The sequence below is a fragment of the Sardina pilchardus genome, chromosome 4 (genome assembly GCF_963854185.1).
Source record: "Sardina pilchardus chromosome 4, fSarPil1.1, whole genome shotgun sequence".
Lineage (NCBI taxonomy): Eukaryota > Metazoa > Chordata > Actinopteri > Clupeiformes > Clupeidae > Sardina > Sardina pilchardus.
This window is the reverse complement of record NC_084997.1, coordinates 22,983,910-23,004,357: the sequence shown is the minus strand read 5'-3', so window position 1 is coordinate 23,004,357 and position 20,448 is coordinate 22,983,910. Positions and strand designations below refer to the sequence as shown.

Genomic DNA, 20,448 nt, shown 5'->3' with positions numbered 1-20,448 from the left:
GGCAAGGACCAATTTTCATAGCAGGGAAAAGCATTTACACACCCTCATAAATTTCAGCAGCTTAATCTCTATTTTGATATCCGTAATTACCAAAAATTTCTCAGTTTCTCTTAAGGGGCAATTTAATAAAGATTAAATGTCCGTCTTTCCAATAGTTTATCATGTAAATAGTAATAGCAAAGAAGCTGAACCATGGTATTCCACCGAACCGAATGTTTTACTTTCCCATTGAGAGGAAACATTGTTGAACCTAAAGTCTTCAAAGCAATTACTGACAGTGATACGATAAGAACAATTTATTGTAGATCATTTTAGAAGTTATCTAAATTTCGATCTAAATCTGAATCTAAATCTTAATTTCATTACGACATTCAAAATATATCAAGGTACTGTATAGGTTTTGTGTGTGTGCGTGTGCGTGTGCGTGTGTGTGTGCGTGTGCGTGTGCGTGTGCGTGTGCGTGTGCGTGTGCGTGTGCGTGTGTGTGTGTGTTTGTGTGTGGCTTTAATTAGGAATGTATGTTCTTTTTGTAATTACGCGAAAAAGAAACAACTTTGACCAGCCTTCTCTGTACCAATCATTTTTATTGCTTGCAGAATTCCTTGCCAGACTGGACTGCATGTTCAGCATTTTGTCTGATCAAAGTCTTACAGAATGTATCCAACAACAGTTAGTCAAGTTTTGCCTCATTTCAAATAGTATCAGAGGAGGAATGCAGAATGTGCCTTTCATGTAATATATGATTCCTCATAAAATTGAATTATGATCCTTCTCTGGTTAATTTTGCAATTCTTTCTTAGCAAAATCCATCTTGTAAATAGCAAATGGATGTTAATTGTAAACAACTGGGGGCTTGAGACATTACCTTTTCGTTTTAGGGATTGTTTGTATGTATACTCTTTTTTCTGTCTGTCTGAGTTGCGTCTGTGAATGTTTGTGCGTGAGAGAGCCGCTGTATACGTTAGTGTGTGTTTGTGGTTCTGTGTGCGTGGAGATGTGAGTGGGCATGTCGCTGCGATGGTATCTGCGCCTTGCCTCAGTGTTTGGGTGAAGAGGGGAGTGGCCCGCGTGGCTTGGCTGAGCACATGTGCGTGATTGAAAGCAGGCCCCGGGCTCCAGTGTTTTGGCAGTGTGGGGGGACGGGGGGGACAGGGGGGAGGCTGGCATGTGTCTCCCTCCATGGCCTCTGACGCGCGGTGATTTATTAACTCGCCCCTGTTAATTCTTAATAATCCAGAGAGTTTCACACCCCATTTAACCTGCTGCTTTTGGCCTCGTGTTCGGCAAAATATTTGCAGAGCTGCAATTGCCGCTTCGCGAAAAAAAAAAAAAAGGAATTGTGCCTGCGATACTGATTACGAGCCTGCTCCCAGGATCAAAAGCTCAGGCCTTGAGTTTTGGGGGGAGTGGAGGCCATATTTTTATTATCTGGAACCATAAAAGCCGTCTGCCCGATGTGTGGGAGTCACTTTATCAAGGCTCATTGTAACAGGAGAGGGTTTGTTTGACTCTATCTAAGAGTGTTTGGAATGAGAATGGCTCTCATGGATGGGGGGAAAGTGCTCTGCAGCTCTATCTTGAGGACTTACAGGTTTGCTTGTCACTCAGTGCGGCCCATGAGGCAAACACACTCCCCATAACGTCTGCGAGCTATGAGATAGGGCAGGATGTGTGTGTGATTCGGCATGTTGCATTAATTGGGCGACTTTTTTTTTTTATCATCAACTCAGCGCATATTGACTGTATGTATGTACTGTATTTTATAAACACCATCTATCATGGTGGACGGCAGGCCAGTTTAGAGAGCAGGATATGAGGAGCCAGATGTGTGGTATGCACATTGATACATTCATATGTGCGGCATGAAGGAGAGGAAATAGAGCCATCTGTCAGACAAACATCTCGTGACCATACAGCCCAGTGGCTGGGCCGCTTCTGATTTAAAGACCGAACTTCTTTTTTTTTTTCTCTCTCTCTCTCTCCTCCTCCGTTTATTCTGGTGGACACGGAGCATCAATGGCGATTGAAATAAGGTGCAGATGATAAAAGCAGTAAGCTACAGGCCGCGGTGACGGCGGAGTAAAGCTGTCTGGGGCTTGACAGCTGACCTCGGGGGCCTCGCTAAATTCAGTCGGACTCCTCTTTTCATCCCCCGGAGGAGGAAGTTCTCTCTCGTAGAGCCCCGCAGCCGCCGCTGCACGTTGTCATGACGGGGGCCGTTCTTGTCAGGGTCACGGACGGACGTGATGTGGGAGGCACACACGGCACACACAGCAGGGCAGGGCAGGGCGGCGCATACTTCTGTGGCATGTGGAGGTTACCTTAGATGTGCCGGAGCCGAGAGAGAGCCAACTTGGCCCAGTGGCCTCGTAAACCTGTTAAAAAAGTCCAGCTGCCACATCTCTGATTTGACTCTGATTCCCAAATGAGGCTGAGCAGAGCGCCACAAATCTTTCCTTTTTTTAACTCGGAATCATTTATTTTATTTTATTTATTTAAGACGAGGTGAGTATTTTTTGCAAAATCATGAAATGAATCTTTTTTATTTCTTTGCTTTAAATGGTTTTGTGTGTGCTGCTGGAGATATTGTCATCTCGATCCATTTGCATTTCTGTGATCTCAGGAGAGAAAACTTTTTCAAAAAAAAGCATTTTTGATGTGTTGCATTTCGGCGTGATGCCGACGTGAATTATTCCCTCAGACACGGGAGCCTTTTTAGAAAAATTCCAAGAATAACTAGACTAAAAAAGATTAAGAGGGAAATAAATCTCCAATTTTCTCTCCCCTCAGGTAAGCCGGTGATGATTGTGACGGAGTACATGGAGAATGGTTCCTTGGACAGCTTCCTGCGAGTGAGTATGACACCCCTCGGCTCCGCTAATGACATTCTATTATGTATGATCAGAGGCGAGGCTCCAGGAGCGGTGAGCTCTCCTATTAACAGGCTTTAAATACCTGCTCTCTCCCCTCCCCTCCTCTCCCCTCCTCTCCTCTCACCCTGACGGCTGCAGCGCAGCCATTAATCGACTTGTCTCCTCCACCCGAACGTGTTGACTGTCTTACGGCAGACACGGATCTCTCTCTCTCTCTCTCTCACACTCTCTTTCTCTCTCTCATACTCTCTCTACCTCTCTACCTCTCTCCCTTTCTTTCTCTCTCTCTCACTCTCTCTCTCTCATACTCTCTCTCTCTCTCACACTCTCTTTTTCTCTCTCATACTCTCTCTCTCTCTCTCTCTCGTTCTGACATCTAGGACAGAATTTCTTTACCACTGAAGGAAGAAAAAAAAGCTCTTCTATTCTGGGTTCATTCAATGCTCTTTTTTTGTGAGCAGCTGTGTGTTTAGTCCTTGATCAGTGTGTAACTGTGTCTTTTCTAGCCTTTATCAAACACAGACTTGGGTCTGGGAGTGTGGAGTGTGGGGGGGGGGGGGGGGGGAGTGAAATGAATCCCACCAGGCTGTCGCGTGGAGGACGAACAGGCAGGCGGAAGCATGGTGCTGAAGAGTGGCCACATGCCCACCAGTCTGCCAGCCCTAGCTCCTCTCCTCTCCTCTCCTCTCCGCTCCGCTCCTCTCCTCTCCTCTCCTCTCCTCTCCTCTCCTCTCCGCTCCTCTCCTCTCCTCTCCGCTCCGCTCCACTCCTCTCCTCTCCTCTCCTCTCCTCTCCTCTCCTCTCCTCTCCTCTCCTCTCCTCTCCACTCCTCGCCTCGCCTCTCCTCTCCTCTCCTCGCCTCTCCTCTCCTCTCCTCTCCTCTCCTCTCCTCTCCTCTCCGCTCCGCTCCTCTCCTCTCCTCTCCTCTCCTCTCCTCTCCTCTCCTCTCCTCTCCTCTCCTCTCCTCGCCTCTCCGCTCCGCTCCGCTCAGCCGTGCCAGATAAACAGCCCGGGCTCACACTGTCCTTCACACGCCGCGCCCCATTACCAAATCACCAGCGCTGCAGAAAAAGACAAACAAGCAAACAACAGGCTGCGTGTGTCGTCGCCCGCGCGGGCCGGGGCGAGACACGCGGGCACTCTGGAAAGTGCTGATAGCTTCATTAACGAGCTCATTAAGCGGGTCAGCTTAACCTCTGCGAGCCGCCATCAGGGCTTAGCTGGCGCCGGCGCACCTGACACATGTGTTCAACACGGCTTCGTGTCGTTTCTCCGTCGTTTTTGGCCGTCCGCAGGACCTCTCTGCCAGGCACTATCTGCGGCTTTTTGGAAGCATGATTAACGGTCGGGACCCTCAACACATGATAGTTCACACACCGCTGCAGCATACAGTGAGAAGGGAGGGAGAGAGAGAAAAGCAAAGCATACATCGCCGTGTGAATGGAGGGTATGAGTCATTTTGATGAGAAACTTGTGCACCCAAAGGCGGCAGTCCAGATTCCCGGAGTTACGCGGCGCACTTAACGTTAAATAGAGGGTCTGGATTATTGAAATTAGCCATACCATAACATTAAAACAACATGAGCAAACATGATTTTCAGTTTTTTGTCGGGGCCGAGCTATCTGAACTGTATTCCATATGTGCCTGCACAGCATCCCACCCACAGGAGAGAAGAAAAGAAAAAAAACGCCCGAAAAAAGACCCAGAGCACAGTATGCAGTATTCTGCAGCAATTTCCTGCTGGTTTGAGAAGTGGCCTGCTCTCCATCAGAGCAAACTGTCATCCCTCACTGAATGCATTTCCTAGCCGCCGCCGCTCATGTCACTATTATTAGCCAGTCTTTGAACTCGCTCAGGCTTTGCCTCTCTGTTCCAGGTGGTCCGCTGTTTATTTTAATCCAAAAAGTATTTTACATGCACTACATAAACAAAAGCTCCCGACTGGCTTTCATTCACACACACACACACACAAAAAGACATCGGTAAAGGAGAGTGTGTAGAGGAGAGAGAGAGAGAGAGAGAGAGAGAGAGAGAAAAGACAGACGGAGAAAAAACAGAGAGAGCTAAAAGAGTGCAGCTATGGAACAAGCTGCCTGTAAGGAGCCTGCCCCGTTTGCCTGTCTTTGGTGAAAGAAGCGCTTCTCCAGAGTCCTCTGAAGAATCAATGCTATCTCACTCATCCGGCCTGTCTTCTGTCTCCGTCGGAGATAGCGCTTCCTCCGGGGTGTTTATCTTCCACGTCCTCTTCAGGCATCAGCTGCCCATCACTCTGCATACAAACCCAGCACACACTAGCGGTGTAAACATATAGCCCGGGGCAACATATCATGATTCTGTATACGTTCCTCGTTCTGTTTCATATATATGCTGCTCTAGGTGTTTTTGCGGATGATGTATGTGCTTTCACATTGCGCTCACCATTTGCTAAGCAGATATTTGTCGAGCGGTTGGATTGAGGTGAAAACCCACCATTTAAGGACATTCCAGTGACAGGGTTGAGATTCCAACTAAGCCATACATCAGCATATCAACACATTAAAGAGTTTTGGCTCTCACGGCCAGTCAGGTTTTTAAAAGGAGTGAGATCATTCCGTATAGGTCACTGGAAAGTCTGAGTGGGACGCTGATAATTTGCTAACGATCGTTCCGTTGACATGTCCAGTCGGCCCGTGACTGTCTGGCCCACGCTGTATCAACTGCTCTGCTTCTCTGTTTTTGGCTAGAAACACGACGCGCAGTTCACCGTCATCCAGCTGGTGGGGATGCTGCGCGGCATCGCCTCGGGCATGAAATACCTCTCGGACATGGGCTACGTCCACCGAGATCTGGCCGCCCGCAACATCTTGGTCAACAGCAACCTGGTGTGTAAAGTGTCGGACTTCGGCCTGTCCAGGGTGCTGGAGGACGACCCCGAGGCTGCCTACACAACAAGGGTGAGCAACAACAGCAGTCTTCGCCACACCAAACACCCTGACAAATCTGTTTTAAACTGCTAAAAGTAACTCAGTCATCCATACATAAGCAAACCACCCAATAAGCACAACCTTCTTTTCTTCCATATCATTTTAGTGCAGCTCATACCCAAAGGACAATGGTATACAGATTTACACAAATAGCAAAAAAAAATAAACAGAAAAATAAAGCCCAAACAAACAAGATAATCCATGTTTTCCTCCAGCTCAGGACATGTCTAAGTCTTTCCATCCACTCACACATTTCCATTGTGAGAAGCTTGAGTGTTGAGGAGTGCTCATCTCCTCCTACAGCTACACTATGGTGCGGTGTGTGGTGTATGGTGTGTGTGGTGGGGACTGCAGGCAGACCCTAAGGGAGCCCACACATGGGCTTTGTGTCTCCGCTATCTCCCAAGGCCAGCTCTCCTGTGAATATCTGTTGTCTCCGAGATTAATGGCCACATATGTCACTTTCAAACAAGCGTCCCCGCTCGTGCTGGAGAGGAGTAGATAGCCCGCGCCGCGAGCATAAATAAAGAGATAGCGCGGACATAAATTCAGAACATGCTTGGCCCTTTCAGGAGGATCATGGAGAAGAAGAAGAAAAAAAAGGAATGACACACTCTCCTCTAAATCCAACTTCCAGGATAAATGAAGGACTCAACTCATGTCCCCATCGCATGATAGTTGTTTACTTTATTAGATGCTCTGTTTACTTTTCACAAGGGGAATCAGTGGGCAAGCCCTCCTACATTTCATTTCGAAAGTGTGACGAAATAAAACACAAATACTTGTGGTCAATCCCACTCCATCCTGTCCATGTTGTGTTGCTGTCCACTTCCCACAGACAGTGCCCACGTCCACCCACCCCCCCCCCTCGGCCGAGAAGCCCCCAGGAGTCGGTGCGGCGTGGATGTCAAGATTTTACATTAATTAGCCGTAATCTTCCTGCCCCGAGACTCGGGGCCTGTTTGTCTGCACTCACAGGGGAGGGCCCCGCGGACGCGCCGGTTTATTTTTCGAGGGCGGCGTGTTTGGAGAAAGCGGGGCAGGAGTTGTGTGCCTTGGCCCGCGCCGCGGTTAGCTTTGGCTCCTCCACCTCCCGCTGTTAGCATGACGACGGAGCCTCTCCGAGAAACCTTGAGTAAGTCCAGCAGCCTGTCGGAGAGAGAGAGCGCTGCTCAGAGCACCGGAAAAGCGCCCGGGCCCCGCTCCGCCGGGAACGCCGGGAACGCCGGGAACGCCGGGGCTGGAGATGAAATGAGCTGCGGAGGACGGGCGGGTGGGCGGACGGGTGCGGGGGGGGGTCAGGGGGGGCGCTCCCTGTGATGCCTGTGGGCAGGAGAGGGCAGGTCAGGCAGGTGAGGTGAGATTAGATGGGGGCTGGGGGGGGGCGTTCATCACAGCCACTGGCATGAGCTGCCAAACCTCAGCCTTCAGCACACAAACATATGCAAATGCATATTTATACTCCCTGTACGGTGCAGATGTCAGGCCTTTGCTTTTTATTCAGCACATGTGCAGCCCTGTACGAGTCTCCAGCTCAGGATCAAGGGAGATGCCCGTTTTGGTGTGTGTATATCGCACCACTACCCAGGCTGAGGCAGCCTGATGAATTCAATGAGTGAATTTAATGGGTTAATCAGTGGAATGACTTAAGATTACATTGTAAAGAGATGATATGATTATTACAGAAACGACTAGAATAGCACTCAGAGAGCGCAAATCCCTGCCAAGCGAAAACATAACTGCCTCCTGAATCCAGACGGTAATACGGATCACTCCCAAAATTGAATCGTTTCTTCCTTGGGTCATTTTGGACCTTCCCTGAAAATCCCATCGAAATCCATCCAGAACTTTTTGAGTTATCTTGCGTACAAGCGAACAGACAAACAAACAAACAAGCGAACAAGCAAAGAGACAGATAAACAAACAAACCTCCTTGGTGGATATAATTAATATTCTAGCCTTAACTTTCTTATAACTGACTTTTTTTCCCCTCTCAGGGCGGCAAGATCCCTATCAGGTGGACGGCACCTGAGGCCATCGCTTACCGCAAATTCACCTCAGCCAGCGACGTGTGGAGCTACGGCATCGTGCTGTGGGAAGTCATGTCGTACGGAGAGAGGCCGTACTGGGAGATGTCCAATCAGGATGTGAGTTGAGCTATGTCAGCAAACAAGGCGGGGCGGGGGGGGGGGGGGGGGGGGGTCTATTGAACTTCCTGCTGTGAGAGGAAGTGAGGCGTGGAGGAGCCAGGTGGCAGGCGCAACCTGTCGCTGATGGCCGGCTCCAGCGAGCCTGCCACCTGACTGGCCACAGACACAAAGACAGGCCATTAGTGGCCGCAGCGCTGTATAGGCACAGTGGACAATGGGCAAGTGTCGAGGCGGGAAGGAGATACGGTATGGGGCCGGGCTCAATGCTGCCGAGCTGACCGAGTGAGCCTTGCATGCAGTCGTCAACATTGCAGTGACCCAGAGAGGAGTCTCTATTGATGCAGCGCTGTCAGATCAGTCAGAAGTAATGGACTTGGGGGGAGTTTATTTTGACTGGATTGCCACAGCATTGATAATCAGGCATTTAGAGGCAGGGGGGGAACATTGCCAGAAAGTTCTGCTCTGCTCCAGAGTCAATTGATTGTATTGCCTCTGCGGGGAAAATAGAGCTTTGTGTCTGTGTTATGCTTTCATCCACTTCCATTTCGAGCGTCTGCAGGCGAACCAGTTATTTACCCTGAGGAGCTGAAAAATAATCTAAGACAGGAAATTTATCAAATACTTTCCCTAAAAAGGACATTCCAAGCCGAAGCCAAAATTCCCCCGCTGAATGATGAGTCCTTGTTTTGTCCTTTTCCTGTTTATGTTTTGGGCTGCAGGTAATCAAAGCGGTGGACGAGGGCTACAGACTGCCCCCGCCTATGGACTGCCCTGCCGCACTCTACCAACTGATGCTGGACTGCTGGCAGAAGGACCGCAACAATCGGCCAAAGTTTGAGCAGATCGTCAGCATCCTGGACAAGCTCATTCGCAATCCCAGCAGTCTGAAGATCACAGCCAACACCGCCTCCAGGTAGGTCACTGACTACACTCGGCTCTGCACCAGCCCCAGCAACCCGACCCAAAACCCAGACCCGAGCCGTCCAACCCACGGATAGCACCGGAGGGAACCGGCTGTGGACCTCATCCTGTTCCCAACGCACCTCCCCCGCACCACACCGCTCATGTCACATCCTGCTCATCAGTAACACACCAGCACATTAATGAGAGGAAATAGTCCCCCCCCCCCCCTCCTCTTCCCAGAGACTCGTTTATTGTCTGTCCTTGACGCTCAGTCACACACTTACTTCTCCATCCTCAAACATCTGGTCCCAGCTAATCAAGTTCCCGCATGCAGCCAGTCCATTAGCGTGTGCATTTTGCGCAGGCCGGTTTGTTTGGGATTATTGGCTCGGCTTTAGGTTGTGTTTATTTGCAAAAAAGTCAGCCTGTAGCAATATTGCGCACGGACGTGTACGGCTCGTCGTTGTAAACAATCTGTTACTTCCTGCTTCTCCGATACGCAGGATGTGCAGCATGTGCCGGCTCAGTTCAGTTCACTGATTTTGTTTTGTCCTCACGAAGGAGGGCGACGGTAGCCAGTTTCTAGCCTACTGCGCCGCGCACCTTGCCAGCACTTGGCCTGCATCCTTCCCCTCCCACACCTTCTCTTTAGGGCCATAAATCTTCTCCCCCGCGGTGGGACCTACACGTTTTGCCCCACTTCTGTTGTGTCGACGACGTCCACACTTTGTAACAGCGAAGGCCCGTGTTATTATGGAGACACGGTGGAGTGTATAACGTTGAGTAATGATTTCTTAAGAAAGTGAAAATGGGTCCCAGGGTGTTTTGCGTGTAATTTTCCTGATTGGCTTTTAACGCGGAGTGGCCGTAGGGGAGCGGAGGAGGGGAGGAGGGGTGAGAGGGTGATTTATGGCCCGGACCTCTCAGAGGCTCCTCCGCTAAAGGTGCCGCCGGACGCCACCCTAGCGCCGCGCTCCTCGGCGCTCCGTGCGTTAGCCGCAACACGCTAATGGAGCACGGCGGTGGAGGCGGAGGCGGGAGCGGCGGCGTTAGCGGCACCCTCAGAGAGCCTGGGGCCCCATTAGCGCAGAGGGAACGGAGTGACAGGCAGATGTGTGCCGAGAGGAACATGGAGGCTCTCTCAGAGCTCAGAGCAAAGCCTGCGCTTCGCACCGGAACACACATACACACACACACACACAGACTCACACGCATAGACACAAACACACACACACACACACACACACACACATACACACACTCACACACAAGCACACACACACACACACCGGCATATTTTTTGTCCATGACGAAGCTGCCCAGATGTCTTTGCTGTGAGGAAGACGAGGGTCTACATTCTCCTCTTCTCCTCTCCGGAGGGCTTTAAAAACATGATACTATGCAGTCGTGGAGATGGAGAGGTCATCCCACCAGTGGGGAAGAGACAGGAGGAGGGAGAGAGAGAGAAATATAGAGAGAGAGAGAGAGAGAGAAAGAGACAGAGAGAAAGAGAGAGAGAGAGAGAGAGAAGAAGACACGGGGCCCTGAGTGTTTAGTTCTTCCTTCCCTCTGTTGTTTTGGTTCTCAGAGCCCAACTGTCTGTGAAATGCGATGTGCACACAGCGGTTTGGGATATCACTCACACGGCCGACAACAAAAGATGCTCCATTTCATCTCCTGCCTCTCTCCCTCTCCGGCTGCCATGTTTCTCTCAGCCAGACTCCAGCGCTGCATCTCAAAATGAGAGATAGCAGCAAAAAAACAAACTCAAGAAACCCTTTCTTTTAAAGAATATAACAAGGTCAACCCCAGTGCATCTATACCCTATGGAAGATATTAAGATGATGGTCTGGAAAAGGTCTAGTTGTTTTTTTCGGAGAGTTGGAAATAAAGGTGAAATCTCATGGTGAATCATATAAACTCTTCAATGGCTATAAAAGCTCGTAGGTAGTTTTTAAGTATTGCCTTTGTTGTCTCTTGCCAAAAAAATTGAATAGCAACTGCAGTTTATAAGCCACAGAAATAGAGTGATACGTTGACCAAGCCTCCAGGGCACTTACTCAGTATTCCTCCTAGGCACTGCTATTTTTCTAGCGTACTTCTTTTAGATTTAATATACATTTCTCCTCAAGGGAGCTCTGCTGCTCTGATGTGCCGAATCACGTCAGTTCATTTGAGTCGACTCTCTTATTCCGGCTGTCTGTGTCAGCAGCAGGAAGTCTGACGGCAGGAGAACGCAATATGATATCACCTGTGCTATCGGACACAGGTCTGGATACAATCGTATTGTTTACGGGAGGCACAGTCCAGTTTTGTTCTCGTTCGAGATCTCAATTCCAAAAATGTCATCCCTGGAAACATGCGGCTTAAGGGGGGATGGATTTCCTGGCATTATAATTTGCTTATTTACGGAGTTAAATTTAGCCGTCTCCATGGGGGATCATAATCTCATTTCCTACATTCTATTCCCTTGGTTTTTCATCAGGTGTTCGAGTTCCTGGCCCCGACATTACATATGTAGTGGTGGGTTCCTCTTGTTTTGCCTGGAGCCTTTTAAAACAGTAGTAGAAAACTCTCCCGCCCATCATTGTGATATAAAAGTCAAGCTGATCGAATCAACAAGATACAGGGCATTACCTGTGAATGGAATGTACCGAGGTAGCCGCAGTGAGAGGTCAGCCTCTCCCTCTGGTCGTTTCTTGTCAGATTTTTCTTTCATCACTAAATAATAAAGAATGATGCAGTTATATACAATTACATTGCATACTTTGTAATATCTCATTTGTAGATAGATTAATGAGCGTTGTGGTTTGTACATGTCTGTGTTTAGTGTCACAGGATAAAGTATTATAGGATTTTTTTTATTATTATTATGATTATTATTTAGGCACTAGTACTTTAAACTGTTAATTGTGATGTTAATCTCTCGTATTGAGAGATTAATAGTCGTTCCTGATATGACCTCACGAATGGACCGATTCTCTGATAAACAATGAGAACGGCATATTGGGAAATCATCACCAACGGTCAGAGATGTCTGGACATGAAAATAAACATGTCTGGTCTCTGGTGACTTTCACTTGGGAATGCTTGCCATAACACTGCGCAAAAGAAACAGTTTATGGAGAGTCCCTCTTCTCCGCAGGTATTTCCTCGTAGAGAGCCTGTGGGACGACCAGCAGATCAGATTCTAGGCCTCCAGTGCTTTCTCTTTCTGCTGCATGCACGTTTATGAGCTTGTTTCCTAAAAATGGCATTTTTTTGGGGGGGTTTTTTGCACCTGATGTGAATTGCAGACCAACAGGATACATCTTCTTTAGATTGGGGGTGCCTTCATTGGGCTTAAATGAAGTGTGTGTGTGTGTGTGTGTGTGTGTGTGTGTGTGTGTGTGTGAGAGAGAGAGAGAGAGAGAGAGAGAGAGAGACAGAGAGAGAGAGAGACAGAGAGAGAGAGAGCGAGCAGGTACAGTATGTACACATATAAGATGCATAGTGCTTTGCTGTTGTTGACATTGTTATTTTCCTGACTGTTATCATTAAATAGCAGTGCACTTAAGAATGTGACTTTTTCCTATTGAAAAGGGTTGCAAGTCAATGTATGACTTCAAGTGTCTTGGAATTCTTTCTTAGATGACCTCTTACAAGTCTTACACTCTTCAACTTATTCTTTCTTTCTTCCCTCTGCTCAACTGCCAGACCTGCAAACCTCCTCTTGGATCGGAACAACACAGACATCACGTTTCGGACCATGGGTGACTGGCTGGAGACTGTTCAGACTCTCCCCTGCAAGGAGGCCTTTTCTGGGGTCAGCTACAGCTCGTGCGACACCTTAGCCAAGACCTCCACAGAGTAAGAGAACCATTTTCTTCCTTTCCTGACCTCAGCAGTTTTTCATATTGTAACGATCAGGGAATAGTTTCCACATGAAAAATTACGCATAATGTGTTTTGTGTTTTTTTTCTTCTTCTTCTTCTTCTTCTTCTTCTGCTGAAACATCCAAATTCATGTTCAGAGATTTGTTTGGCACACAAGTCAAAGAAAAAAAAAAGTCCAAATCGAATTGGCTGTGAATGGCGCAAACCCATGACAAATGTTTGAAACAAACGAGATATTACATACAGCATGCATGCGGGAATAGCCACTTAAGGATTCACGCCAGAGGAGAATGGAGTTCACGTAACGTAGCATGACACCAGATGCCATCTTGAAGCTAGCGCTATTAAGAATAGTGCCAATGCGCATTAGCGTAAACATTCACAAAACAACCACAATGCCGCGATATAAAGATGTCACATTATATAAGTCCACAACAAAAAGTCTTCTGCTGCTTTGAAGATGTCACTGCTGCTGCATCCACTCAGCTTGAAGGGTAATGCATTCATAAATGCATCCACGTGTGGTCCAAGTCATGGCCAATAGCTACAGCTTACTGGAATTGTTCGTACACTGTACACATGTTTCTATTTTGTTGTCATTTGCTTAAAATATGTGCAGTGAAACCAACAAGTAGAGTGTACAAGATCTGACAGGTCTGACAGAATCGGTGGCCTGGGAAACACTGTAATTGCACATTCAGTAGTTGAGGAGATTAAATCAAACATCTCACTGAAAACAAAAGGCTTTGTGGTGCTACTCATTGGTATCTTGACTGGCTCTGTGGGAAAAGACGTATGGTAGCTGCCCTGGAGGGACAACTTCCTAGTTTGGTTAGCATCCCTAGAGGTACGCCGGCTCCTTCAGTGGATGCAGTATTTGACAGAGTAAATAATTAGACATCAGCTAATCAGCATGATCAAAGGCCCTAGTCTCATAGCATAGTCTGTTTCTGCACAGTCCTGAACCTGCGTGACCAAGTAGACAAACACTGGACAAGGCAGCAATTAGTCATTCTTTGAGTGTCCGTTTCCTTCCAACGTCAGTGTAAATAATGAAATGCAAATAGCGCATAAAATGCTTTCCCTCACCCATGACCCAGATGTAAGGCTGTTTCATCTGCTCATGGCAGCATTTTTTAGAGAGCATGGGATGGCTCTCTGTGATGACTGAGCTGCCTCGTGAGTGAGGTTTGGGGCGGGGGGGGGGGGGGGGGGGGGGGGTTGGGGGAAGTTGTCACACCGGAGACAAGGGGCGTAATCTCAGAAATGAAATAGGTACATTGTGTGACACAAGCCTCTGAGTCAACATCTTATTTACCTTTAGTCAAGGTTTCCCAAAACTGAGTTTAGCACAAATTTACTGTTCTGCCCCTTCCAAAGTAAAACTATGTCACACTAGATTTCATGTGATAACACTTTTTGTAGTTTTTGGTATTTACACTTTTAAGAGAAGAAAGTATCTACGACAGGTTTGAGAAAGAAAAAGAGGGCAACTGAATATTATGTTACATTAAGCATACAAACTGCTTATTGTTAGATGAGAAAAAAGGTTTGTGTAGAACTGTATTCATAGAGCCAGCCAAAGTATACTTGGGCTTAATGTGTGAGATGATACAAATGGCCCATGCTGCATCTGTTCTACCTGAGGAGAGACCGTTTATGTTTTGCCAGAATTTTGAATTCTGACTGAATACTGGCAGATAGTTTATTTTTACATATAAAATAGATTTTAATCTACTGCTCTGGAAAATATTAAGAGACCACGGCATTTTTTTCTAATGTCATCCTATGGTTGCTGAATGACATTGCAAATTTGGATATGACTGTCAACTCTTTCAAATGTCACTCAGCAACCATACTATAGATGACATCAGGAAAATGTGCAGTGGTCTCTTTTCTTTCAAAGCTGTATGTTCACAAAAGTAGCCTATGTGTTTGCGTAATAATCCAATGTGGCAATTTACCCACTTATGGTGTTGTCATATACTGTATGCCCTCTCATGTTAATGCCTAATGATTTTGCGCTGCAATATTAATTGAGAATATAGTGAAATGTGTACCAAAACCGAAAAGCGTGACGGCATTCCTCACTCTCCCTTGCCGTTCAGACTGAACAGTCAAAACAAAGAAGGAATGCTCGCGTTTCATTAGATTAAAAAAGGGCATATTTCACTATATAAAACACTTGCTGGTCACTATGTAACTCAGATAATGAGGCTTTTAGAGAGCAACATGCATAGCACTGTTGACAATTACAAAACGTTTGCAAACGTTAACGTGATGCGTCTGAGCTGCATACTTAATTGAGTTCCACCTGCATGCAGCAGCAGAAATGGAGTGGCCGCAGCTAATTAATAATCCACTTGTTTCTCTCTGCTGAGTTGGGCACATGGCCTCCTGGTATCACACATACTGCTGACTCAAATCAAATGGAAAATGACAAGAGTAGAAGAGTTCATCACACAATGTTATCACCAGAAATGTGGGTCTGATATACTGTATGTCTGCCATGGAATATACAGTATATAGTCTGGCATGGGGAGAAAAGTGCACGCGCGTGCACACACACACACACACACACACACACACACACACACACACACACATAAAAAAAAATACAAATATATGTATATATATATACAGTATATATACTGTATATAATACTGTATATTGATATATTTTTATGCAGTGTATATTCTATATACTGCATATTCCATGCCAGACTGTTGGGAGTCATTGGTGAAAAATGTTCTAAGTGAGTCAATATCAACTCCCAAGTGCCACTAGAGAGTACCGTTGTAGCAACTATTTACTGGAAGTGAAGATGCTAGATTAGATTTTAGATCTTAGACGGAACATGAGGTCATCATCTAGTCACTGCTGTCTGACTCTATTAGCGTTCCAATCTGTAATATGCCATTTGCCACAAGACTTTGTGAGTCACCTGTGGCCCTGAGCGGTGCTGAGAACTGGGATGACTTTCCTCTCGGACCTCCTCTGTGGTCCTCCTCCACCGCACCTCTTCCAAGCGGCGTTCCCAGCTCCGAAGGCCTTTTGAGTGCCGTTCCCGTTTTAGTTTATTCTCTGGTTAGACATGAGGCAAACAGAACATTCATGCGAGTATTCTCACTCTGGGAGACGGAGTGTAGGAGTTCCCCCACCAGCAAAATCTGATGGGCTCAGGGTGGGTTACTGGCCTTGTCCTCTCACTTCCCTTCTCTCTGCTAGCCACATCATGCTCTTTTTGTTGTGATAATGTGGTTTGGCTGTCTACCCCAACAGCCTTCATTACTGTACTCTCTGTTCACTTCCTCAGCTGTGTTCCGTCGCTGTAGTGGAGTTTTAACATGAACTGTTAAATTGCAGCCTCCTCCAAAGTGCATCACGCCGCGATTATTCTCCACTTATTCATCTGAAGTTTCTTTGTCTCTGAAAATGTTTCAGTGTACTGTATAGCGTTGAGCAGCTGCAAAAACAGTGTGTTGGGGTAATTGGGTAAAAACGTTTCACAAATAGGTCCAAAAGGTCTGAGAAAATTGCCCAACTCCTCCTCAGTTCAGCTATTCAAATTCAGTGTTGACGTCTTGTTACCGACTTGAACGGTGTTGCTCTGTCTGTAGAATCTGTATGGCAGAAGTCAGGCCGGCTGCTACTTGTCCTGAGTGGGAGCCGTCCATGGGAATCACGACACTTTAACCCTAAAGACCGGATGGTGGGTGGGTTTCGCTTTGTGTGGTTCACTGCTGTGTGTTCTTTTCCTAAAAAGCCGTCATGCTTGCATTTGTGGGTGCTTAGATGACCTCTCTCTCTCCGACAGTCACCTGTCAGCTGAGCATTACTCATGGCGTGCATTGTGAGCTGTGTGCTTGTCCTAACCAACCGCAGGTCTGCTTGTACTAATTGCTCTTCTATTCTCCAGAAGGTCCCATTGTGCTTTTCATAGTAATTGCAGTTTCAATATGGCAATGTGGGTCATACTAATTTTGTTGATCTTGTTATTTGTCTGGCTTCTCTGAATGCTTGTGACGAAGTGATTTTCTAATCCAAATGTACAGTATGTCTAGATAATGGATACTCCGCTGTAAATAATTGAGGCTCTTGTCAACCATTGCATGGAACTAATTAAGCAAATTCTTGACTGAGAGTTTGGTTTGTTTTTCGTGCACAGTCATCAGTGCTATTCCACCCAGTTCTTCTACCCAACCACAGCATTAGCAGTGCGACCGCATACATATTTCAGATGAAGTGGAATTAATGTTTGTTATGAAAGATGTTTACCCAGGAAACCACAACACATTTTAAGGGAGCTACAGCATAAGCATTACTCTCTAGTGCCCTCCAGGTGACCAGATACATTTTTGTTATTTTCCATTCGACACTACACATTCTAAACATTACACATTACACACTACACATTCTAAACATTACACATTACACACTACACATTCTACACATTACACATTACACGCTACACATTCTACATACACCCATAGAAGTGCTCTGTGCATTAGGTGAGATTTCTGTAAACCGTAGACCACACCCCAAACACCTGTGACTGATGCAGCTGTGTTGAGTGAGGATGAAGCAGGTGAAACGGCACTGAGGACTGAGGGCATGTCACTACTGTCGTCGTGTGTTACTCAGTAAGGACAGTACCACTTACACTCTCTCTCTCTCTCCCTCTCTCTCTTTCTCTCTCTCTCTCTGCTGTTTTCAGGGATTTCAAGAAGGTTGGTGTGACGATTGTTGGACCGAAGATTGTGAGCAGTATCCAAGCACTTGAAGCACACACAAAGAATGGCCCGGTTCCCGTGTAAACGGCAGGACAATATAACTGCTTTTGGCTTTAAGAGACAAGAATTCTGCATTGAAACAAAAAACAATGACAAACAATAGCATATAACAGGAGGAAGTACTGTAGGTACAGGACGATTAGGGTATCTGCAGTTCAGGGCTCACTCCCTGGAGGGAGGGAGAGAAAGAGAGAGAGAGAGAGATCCGAGGGACAAGTGGTGCTCAGTCAGAGCCTGAACACCCCAAGATCCCTACCAATGATGTATTGCCTTATTGCTGAGGCCCAAGGGAGGGTGCGAGATCTGTACGTGACAGCTGCAAGTAAGCTGTAACTGAGCTGGTGCTTTGGGCCGATGGCTTCCTGGTCTGCACCTCTGCCACCATTACGCCTGCAACATGGTGGAACCAGACAGCAGAAGCCCTGTTTGTAGGACAGGATGGAGCTGATGGAGCCATCGACCTGTCCAGCTGTCTTCTCTTGAGTAGGTACGGATTTAAAAAAAAAAAAAAAAAAAAAAAAGACTCTACATTAGGAGTTGTTTAAATGCCTTTAGTAATCAAAAATGCACCAGTTCAGCAAACTCCTGATGGAATTATTAATCGGGTTCGGAGAGAGAGAAACCCGAGGGGGATTTTGTCAGCTGTTTCTTCGCTTCTTCCCCGTCTAGAAAGGACTGTGTGTCTGTGTCCAGCCTCCTCACTTTACCACTGAGTGCGACCTTTTGACTTTCGGAAGGTTTGGTTTGGGGAAGACCAAGAGAATTCTCTCGTTAGCAAGAAAGAGGCCCTTCAGGCCTTGTTAAATGCTAACTAGGCATATTCCAAGCAATATTTATCCACTAAGGCTGTCAATATGAGTACATGGGATTGTCAAATAAGGCAATATGCATTTCAGAGCATTGTTTTGCTTTTTTAAAGGTCTAGCACTAAAATTGTTTGCTTGAAAGTTGCTGTCATAAGGATTGAAAAGGCTTGACAAGAGAGGGAGTGGTGTTAATGATCTTCAGAACAGTCTTCCAATGACTGAACCCAACATAGTGAATCTGGCTACTGTGGCGTATTTGGCTGAATCTCAGTCATGTCATAGTTATCTTTGCTTTGAGGAATCACCTGTTTAAAAAAAAAAGAAGAAACTTGAAAAATTGTCCATTTAGAAAGTCTTATCCACTGACTTAAAATGAATTTTATGAATTAATAACTAGATACATAGTATCATATTCTATTTACACTACACTACATGCATATTGCCAGATGACATAATAAAACGTTTACAAATGATAAGTTAATTTTCCGTCGTAAGCAAGGAGTGAATTTACTGAGAGAACTTTGTATTTCTTGCTGGCAGTGTCACTTTAAATGGAAGCATTAGTTTTTATTGATAATGTGAATAGCTAAGTAGAGGACATGACCCTCTCATACTTTCCTATGAATATGTCTTGATCAGGGCTTCTACGGAGATCTACAGAGATCAACAAACAGCACTTCCAGTGGACTGGGTGGCTAGTGCAGAATCTCAGGATGCACGTTCCTCATTACTGTAATTTCCCCACTATTAGCCGTGGTGTATACATTCATTTTGCAACATTTCTTCAGTTTTGAGGTTAATACACGGGGGGAAATTAATATGGTATTAATATGGTTTTCTTTCTTGCATAAAACACTGTCGTGTGGCTTATTGCAATGCGGCTAATACACAGGAAATTACTGTAATCTGAGATAGCTAAACAAAGAACGGAATGAGTAGGCAGGGTAGAGAGTGAAAAAGAAAGACAGAGGATGCAGAGATAAAGTGCACCTTGCAGCCCACTGCTCGAGAGCGTGTAATGTCCTGTCCAGCTTGGTCCGGTTTGCATTGCAGGGATCCGACATTTGAAGCAGAGGGTAACATGTAGTCTTGACTCTACCATTAGCATACCGGTATCTGCAAGTCACATTTTATGTGCATCAGAAAAAAATGTGTGAACTGTCCAAGTGGGAAAGAATGGCAGCCTGGAAAGCAGTGCAATCCTTCCCCCCCATCTTCCCACTTCCCACTTCCCACTTCCCACTTTAGGTGAACATCTCAAGTCTTCCTCCGTCCCTTCTTCCCACCTGCCTGTAAATGTTGCTGCTCTCCCTACTGTTAGCATGTATATATGTAAACAGGACCTTGTAATAATAGCAACAGTGAACCTAGGGATACAGTCCTTTTCCTGGCCATCCCATTGTACAAATGTTTGTATGTATAAAAGATCAATGAAATATGTGTGCAACATTTACGTAAATAAAATCATTTGTGTGATATGTTATTTTATATTTGTTTTTTACAGTTTAAAAAAAAAAGCGACTATAATTACCTATTTATTTGTTAACATACACTCTACAGTGCAAATTCTTTTTTTGGAATGTTTTGTTTGTTGCATACAGTAAGTTATGACGATGATATTAGTGTTTTGTATTTACTTTATAGACATGGTGTTTTAAAAGAGCAATACTGTTTTCCTCCCCCCACTGTCCTCTCCTCTTTCATTAGGTCCGTGTGTGCTTGGGTGTGTGGGGAGTGCAAATGTAGATGGCCTTGTCTACTAATGTAAAGTGATTTGTAGTGGAAACATTTATATTTTTATAATAAACATTCTCAAAATATTTTCTAAAGAAAGAATTCTGAGAAATGTGTCTCCTGGGTTTTATTTCAGACTACTGATAATCACTTGATTTTTTTTTTCTTTCTTTTAAAAAAAAAAGAAACCATGCACCAGGTCTGAGCAGATAGATCCATGTAGGGAGGGCTGAGTATTTTCCTGCCGTGACCCTCGTAAACCTATTATCCACCTCTGCCTTATGCAGTCGGTGTCATTCCCCATCTAAACAGCAGCCGTGCGCTCCCCTGAGGTGCTGAGGTTCCCTAAG

General features: G+C 46.1%; 1 protein-coding gene across 1 annotated transcript in view; it reads left to right on the top strand.

Moving 5' to 3' along the window:
- The window catches only part of epha3 (eph receptor A3), an 85,648-nt gene extending 65,448 nt beyond the window's left edge, over positions 1–20,200 (top strand). Inside the window, exons 12-17 of the mRNA XM_062534661.1 lie at positions 2,791–2,852; positions 5,598–5,807; positions 7,835–7,984; positions 8,707–8,900; positions 12,587–12,739; positions 17,483–20,200. Of these exons, the coding sequence (XP_062390645.1) occupies positions 2,791–2,852; positions 5,598–5,807; positions 7,835–7,984; positions 8,707–8,900; positions 12,587–12,739; positions 17,483–17,582 (869 nt within the window). The 3' untranslated portion in view covers positions 17,583–20,200. The remainder of the gene's footprint in view (positions 1–2,790; positions 2,853–5,597; positions 5,808–7,834; positions 7,985–8,706; positions 8,901–12,586; positions 12,740–17,482) is intronic.
- The last annotated feature ends 248 nt before the right edge of the window (positions 20,201–20,448 follow it).